The sequence below is a fragment of the Schistocerca gregaria genome, chromosome 2 (assembly GCF_023897955.1).
Source record: "Schistocerca gregaria isolate iqSchGreg1 chromosome 2, iqSchGreg1.2, whole genome shotgun sequence".
NCBI lineage: Eukaryota > Metazoa > Arthropoda > Insecta > Orthoptera > Acrididae > Schistocerca > Schistocerca gregaria.
Window position 1 is genome coordinate 302,911,519 of NC_064921.1, and position 7,056 is coordinate 302,918,574.

The window sequence follows — 7,056 nt, forward strand, 5'->3', positions numbered from 1 at the left end:
TTTAACAGCTAATGTTTAGAATACTGGATGGACTGTAATTTAGAATAAATTAATATCCTCTTTGTTCATGTATGGGATACAACTTCATGCACTCGTGTTCCTTTAAAGTTCTGAATTATACCTTTTTTTACTACTTGCAATGTCTGGGTTCTTTTTAGCTTTCCGCTTAATTTTTTCCTCACCGTGAACTCAATTTTACAAAGCAGTCCATTTACAGCCATATCTCTCCGACACAATCCCACATGCTTCTTGTTAGAATCTTTTGAACACTACACAGTACATGTATTAAATACTCTACTGTAACTTTTCAGATTATAACAGAAAGCTAAGCAGTATGTTACAATGCTATTTTTGGTCTTTGAAGATTGCTGTGTGCCCAAAATTTGGATAAATTAGTGTAACAGGGGTCCAGTAGAATAAACCATAGGAATGGACCCTAAATTTTACACTTTATAATACAGTGGACAAAAGCTTTGAAGTTTTTTCACAAGTTATTCCTCTCAACACTCCAATAAGAGGAAATGTTTCTCCATAGGACAAATCGTGGCAAATGCATTATTTCACTGAAACAACATAATTACAAAAGGAAATTTTGTATTGAAATCAAGTTTTGACACTGTGCATTACATAACTGACATTTTGCATTACATAACAGGAATAAGATCTCAAACAATGATCAACAATTTTGTAAAACCATCAAAGGTCAAAAATCTTAAGTAACTGTCAACAGTTCACACATAAATACATACTGCAACATGTCATCTGATATAACATGCTTGATATTGAACAAATGTCCACTACAGTTTGTTTTCACTGACACTTTGTTCACCAACTTTTTCACACTGTTCAAATGCTTCCACAAAATAAATACAGGAACACGAATTAAATACTGTACAAACAATAAAATATGCGAGCTGTACAATGATTTCATGAATGTGGTGAACAGCCAATTGTACACTATTTGATGATGTCATGACTTGTTATATTGCTAAACTAGCACTGAACACAGTCCCAATGTACAAATGGGAGGATAAATTAACTACATTAAATATAGTGTCTACTTTGTAGACTCTTTTAGATAAGCAATTAAATCAGCACGCTCTTGTGGCTTCTTAAGTCCAGCAAACACCATTTTTGTTCCGGGAATGTATTTCTTGGGGTTCTCCAAGTAGATGAAGAGTGTATCCTCATTCCAAGTAATACCTAAACAAAAAATAATATATGTACACAATCAAAGTCTATGTTGTATGTGCATAATAATATACAATGCCTGACAAAAAATGAAGTACTCAGAAGAGGAGGAGGAAATGAAATGACGCTTCAGAGGCAGCAAGGTTATATGGAGTTATTACAATAGGTTCAAAATTACAAAGAACTTGGCAAAACGAACCCACTTATCAGGATGGCACTGCATGCCATATGGCCTAGATGCATGCACTGATTCAGTTGGGAAGGATGTCAAAGCCATTGCATCCTCTCCTATAGCAAGTGCAGGATCACAATCACCATAAATGGTCCTTGATATCCTGGACAATGGCACTGGGAGGGAGCTGATGCTAAAGCTCATCCCACATATCCTATTGGGGACTGATGTGGAGATCTTGCTCAACAAAAGAGTACCTCAGCATCACATAGACAGTTCATTGCAACACTTAGCATGTGAGAGTGAGAATTGTCCTACTGAAAAATGTCACCATGAAACTATTGCTTGAGAGGGAACACATGAGGTAGCAGGATGTCTGTTGCGTACCGTTGTATCATCAGAGTTCCCTCAACCACTGCGAGGCATGATCTAAAGCCATACCTGATGCCTCCTCACACTATGATGTCAAAAGTAACACCACTGCGCCTCTCCAAACATTGTTCACCACTATACTTGCTGACGATGGTCATCCAAAGTATTGCAGGACTGTGATTCATGGCCAAACAGAATGGGAAGTCATTCACCGATAGTTTTTGCTTTCTGGTCATAGCAACATTCCAACTACAACTGTCTGTGTTGTGATGTTAATGGTAGTTGATGTATGGAGTGGTAATGCCTTAGTCCGGCTGCTGCTAACCTCTGACCAACAGAAGGGGTGACAAAATGTTGCAGGGAATCCAGTATTTGTTCTTGGATGTCAGGCACAGATGTGAAGGGGTTACAATGTGCTTGTGCACAATAAGGTGGTCCTACCTTGTGGCAGTCACACCAGTTCAACTGGAGTCTTGGAAACAGGTACACCTACCTTCATATTCCCATGCAACCCAACATTACCCCACTGTTACATCAGAACATCCACAATGATAATGCTGTCTCATCACGCAATTATGTAGCATCTCCATGTCCTTCACATGGATCTCAATATGTGATGCTGTTCACACCCCTTACTTTGTATATACCCTACCATGTCCAGTAACAATACTAAACACAAACGCACCCTGATGACAGTTGAACCTGTTGGAGAATAATGCCATCTCTATAATCCTTTACATACCTGCTGAACATGTGCATATGTACAAACTTACACTGATGCCTGGCATTGTCTCCTTGGTGCTTCACTTACTTAGACACTGTAATACTTAACTTGTCAACAATTCAAATTTCGCCCCCCCCCCCCCCCCCCAAACACACACAGATTAACAGCTTACATTCATTTTAAAAATTAGCACACTTGCAAATGTTACTAGAGAGTGAAAGCACCTGATAGTAAAAGAAAATTAGCATTCAAATAAGTGTCTCTTCTAAATATTTCTAGAGATTACTAAAATGTAACAACATTACTTGAAACATTTTTTTCATTTGTGAACATCCCTTGTATCAATGCTATAACTGGAACACCAGTGAATAAGAGGCGACTAACTTTCCACATTGCTGAAAATCTGCAAACTATATTTAAGCGGCACCCTCAATCACAAATCTAATGACAATATTTAAGAGGCCTTCCATGAAGGGTACCTACTGTTTGATAAGCCTACTAATACAACTGCTAAAGCATTACTTTTTTACTGAATTATATTACCTTAGCCTCTACAAGGACATCCTGTTATTTCCAGAACTGGATGAAGATATAGGAAACAAACAAAATCTGCATATTAGGTTAGCATACATTGAACAGTAAACCAATAAACATATCTGTTTAATGCTACTGTGACTCCATTTGCTTCTCCCTAACACTTTGGTAAAAGTTGCATAACCCTCTTGCACTTGTTGTAGTTTATGAATAAAAATATGTACATTCAAAAAGAGAGCAGAAACTAAGCTTTGAGAAAAGTTAAGTCATGAGGTTATGGAATTTTTTCCGAAGCTCAGCACCTGGTACTACTGTTCGGATAGTGTGATTGTATTAGACAGTACATTAATTTTAGGCTACACACAGTTTGTGTGTGCATATCACAATGTAGAACTAAAGCTGATAGTCAAGAAAAAGAGGTTTACAACAAGCTGCTTAACAAATTCATTCGTAGTTCCAAATCTAAGGACTGTATGATTCACTGGTGTGAAGAATGTCAGAAACAGAATCTGAAAAAAGTGTCAGGTGGATGCATTTGAATTTTTAAATATTGACTCTGAAGGCATAATTCATAACCAATGGATCACATTGGCTGAGATACACTTGTAACCACACAAACAGCAGTGGAAGACTTTACTGAACTATCACTTTATTGATGAACTTCCTTTGATAAGCAAGCATCTGTAAATGTTAAAAATCTCAGGGTGGAGATGGTGATTACACTTTGTTCTACGATGCATATAAAAAATTTCATTGAAAAATAGACAAGTGATATTGTACTCATTTGTCATTTAAAAGAGCAATGGAGGATTACAAAGTATCCTTTATCAATAGTGTGCTTTCAGGTGTCTGCAGAATAAGCATTTCATTTTTGCACAATATTTTGACATTTACCCAGCCGTCTTCCTCATTGCTACGACCTTTACTGTTAACTGTGCTTGGTGCCTGGACGACAATCAGTCTAGTTGCACAGTGTGTTTTGAAAGTAATCAGCACTGTAATCCAGGCAATGAGTACACGTAAGAGCCAAACTTGGAGCAACTGAAGACAGCTGGCTTGGTTTCTGAAATGTTCTTGAATGACCACTTGGAAGCACACTATTAACCAATCACGCCACAACTGTGACTTATCACTTACTGCATCATCAGTGATTACACACAACATTATACAGTTGATGGAGTATGCCCCTCTGGTTCAACTAATGACATCACTTAAAATGTTCCACCACTGAAATAAAACATATTCTCTGATTTCGTGATGGTTCTGCTGACCAATACTAAACTTTAAAGAACTTTATCAAACTTCGCTATCACTGAAAGTTACCAATATGGCTGGAACTGACACAGCAATCTCTTGCAGAAGCAGGTCTACTATATACACCACATTACAGTTGGACCTGAAACTTGGCACAAGTTCATTCAAATCCCCTCATTAAATCCTGCTCGAATTCCATTATAACTGAAGAAGGTTAAGCTGTAGGCATTTCTAGCCTGAGCAAATTGACATTGAATAATTCCAACATTTAACAAACTAATAAGGGAAATCACACTCTAATCACTTTAGGGAACCAATCAGATACGACACCCAATATCTCTGACATGTAAGAAGCAAATAATATAAATGTTAGTAAGGCATGTGTGATGTTGCAGACAATGACAACTGTCTTTTTAGCAACTGTCGGGATTAACATCTGACATTTACTGTACCACCTAAAAATAAAGAGGCCTGAAATTCAGATAAGAGGATGGCTGTAAGACTACCAATGCAATATAATTACCTTTGCTCTTGTTCGCATCAGTGTATGAGAATCCTGGAGCTTGTCCCGTTTTACGGCCAAAGAGACCATGAAGATTTGGGCCTGTTTTATGTTTTCCTCCAGCTTCTACTGTATGGCACTGGGCACACCGCTGGACAAAAATCTATAAAACAATAATTATTATAACATAGGAAAGCAATTTAATCTACCAAATATATTATGACAAAAATTACATATCAGAGATCAATGGAAGACTGTCGCTGCCTGAAAACCACTACATTCTTCAGATTTTAGAACATCTCTTCACAGCCAACAAAATATGCCACTGGGATTCAATTTTAGACTTCTAAATAGTTGACTCTACATATATGAAATACCTTTAATGCTACGGACTCTGCAAAACCCCTTACTAAATAAGAAGGAAATTTGTAATTGACATGAGACCAAAATTTCTGTCATAGCAGTATCTGGACAGTCATAACAATACTAACTGGTGATATTTACTAGAGGAGGAGGAGGGGGAGATTAGTGTTTAACGTCCCGTCGACAACGAGGTCATTAGAGACGGAGCGCAAGGTCTGGTGGGGGAAGGAAATCGGACGTTCCCTTCCAAAGGAACCATCCCGGCATTTGCCTGAAGCGATTTAGTGAAATCACGGAAAACCTAAATCAGGATAGCCGGAGACGGGATTGAACCATCGTCCTCCCGATCTTTACTAGACCATCACTCTGTTTTGGACAAAGGAATATAAATATGCTATAATAACTCTAAACTTCCTGGCAGATTAAAACTATATGCTGGAGCCAGATCCGGCGCTGTTTTAGACTGCCACGAAGTTTCAAATCGGCCTACACTCCATTTCAAAATAAAAATTAATTTCTGATACCAACGGAAATCGTTATTGTTATAGTATAACGATATCACTGTAACTAAATATTTACCTTTTTCCCCTTCTCAACGTCTCCCGATGGTACGCCCATTCTTCTGAGATTATCGTTGCTATGAAATACAGAAGTCAATTGTTAGTTACGTCGTCTGCTTTACGGCGAAACTAGTGACCTAATTGACTTACAGCCAAAAAGAATACATTATGTGCACACTCAAAAAGAATGTACACTTATCGTATGATGTAAATCTAATATTGTTCCACCATCACAATACGATATTTATATACATATCAATTAAACTTCCTCGTCGGCTTGAAACATGACCACGAGTGCATATCCCACGTGAGATTCACGGGAAATATACAAAACATTTTACGATAACAATGTAAAAAGTAACACTATTCATCAACAAGCACCTTTAAAAGCAAAAAATATATCCTGCCCTATAATAATTATACTTATACGACAATTACCACGGCTCACGCAACACTCCCGCTCACTTGCTGGAAGGTAAATGAAGGACGTCGTTGGGATCGATGTATTGGGCAAGAATAGAGTCGACCAATCGTTGGTCAAAGATATTATTTTCACATAAACAGAATTAAAAAAAAAAGAAAAATTAATAAAAATAGTGCCAAGTCTTTGAAAATATGCGTGGTACATGAGCATATTTAAATGCATCGATCATTACCTTTTTATTTGCCTTATTTGTTGCTTACATACGTGTAATATCCAAAAACATACGTTATGAAATACTACGTATCAAACGTACATACCTTTGAACTCTCTTACTAGAGCCAAAGTAATATTTCGATTTTATTTATGAATCACTCGTTCAATGTTTCCGCTAAAAATCACTTGTCATGTACGGTAGCGCCCTGTACTAAATAGGACAGGCATGAAAGTACTCTAGTGAAAAAAACGGAATTTAGAATTTGCGATTCTGTATTCTAAACTTCAAACTATAAAATCAATTTTCTGTCCAAGATCAGTACGCATCAGATCAAGAAACATAAAAATGCTTGAAATACCTATTACAACACAGCAGAATGACAGGAATAAAAATTAAAATAATTAACAAAGGTGGCCTAATTGGCATTGGGACAAAGTCCATGCAAAAGAGCGTTAAAATGTCATTATGAATGACACATTAAATTCTCTCTGCTCAGAAAACATTTCTATTCAAATTCTAGATTTGTTGTTAGAGTTGTTATAAATAATTGGTCAACCAATCATACACACACAAAATAATAAATGGTAGATTGGTGAATACTGTGACAGACAGGCCCAATATTCACTGATATATACATTTTTGTGTATCTAGAAAAGGATGTTGTACATTTATAAGAAGGATATGAAAAGGTACTGTATATCGTCTGCCCACTAGAAATCAGGCTTGACAGTAGGTCGTTGATGTAA

General features: G+C 37.0%; 1 protein-coding gene across 2 annotated transcripts; it reads right to left on the reverse strand.

Moving 5' to 3' along the window:
* Window positions 1–577: 577 nt before the first annotated feature.
* On the reverse strand, window positions 578–6,199 carry LOC126336929 (cytochrome c). 2 transcript variants are annotated; one of them, XM_050001099.1, is made up of 4 exons: window positions 6,111–6,199; window positions 5,692–5,749; window positions 4,771–4,912; window positions 578–1,203 (listed from the first exon to the last, which is right to left on the reverse strand). In XM_050001099.1, exons 2-4 carry the CDS (start codon window positions 5,728–5,730, stop codon window positions 1,058–1,060), a joined length of 327 nt encoding a protein of 108 aa, XP_049857056.1. In that variant the 5' UTR covers window positions 5,731–5,749; window positions 6,111–6,199; the 3' UTR covers window positions 578–1,057. The 2 variants fall into 2 exon arrangements, with proteins under 2 accessions (XP_049857056.1, XP_049857057.1); XM_050001100.1 differs by having other exon boundaries at window positions 6,054–6,125.
* Between the last annotated feature and the right edge of the window lie 857 nt (window positions 6,200–7,056).

What these genes read in the sequence shown, in the direction of transcription:
- LOC126336929 (XM_050001099.1), bottom strand. Translation starts at nt 5,730, where the DNA reads ATGGGCGTACCATCGGGAGACGTTGAGAAGGGGAAAAAG. An exon ending in ACGTTGAGAAGGGGAAAAAG is followed by an intron (nt 4,913 to 5,691) that starts GTAAATATTTAG and finishes ATTGTTTTATAG; the next exon opens with ATTTTTGTCCAGCGGTGTGC. An exon ending in TGATGCGAACAAGAGCAAAG is followed by an intron (nt 1,204 to 4,770) that starts GTAATTATATTG and finishes TTTTTTGTTTAG; the next exon opens with GTATTACTTGGAATGAGGAT.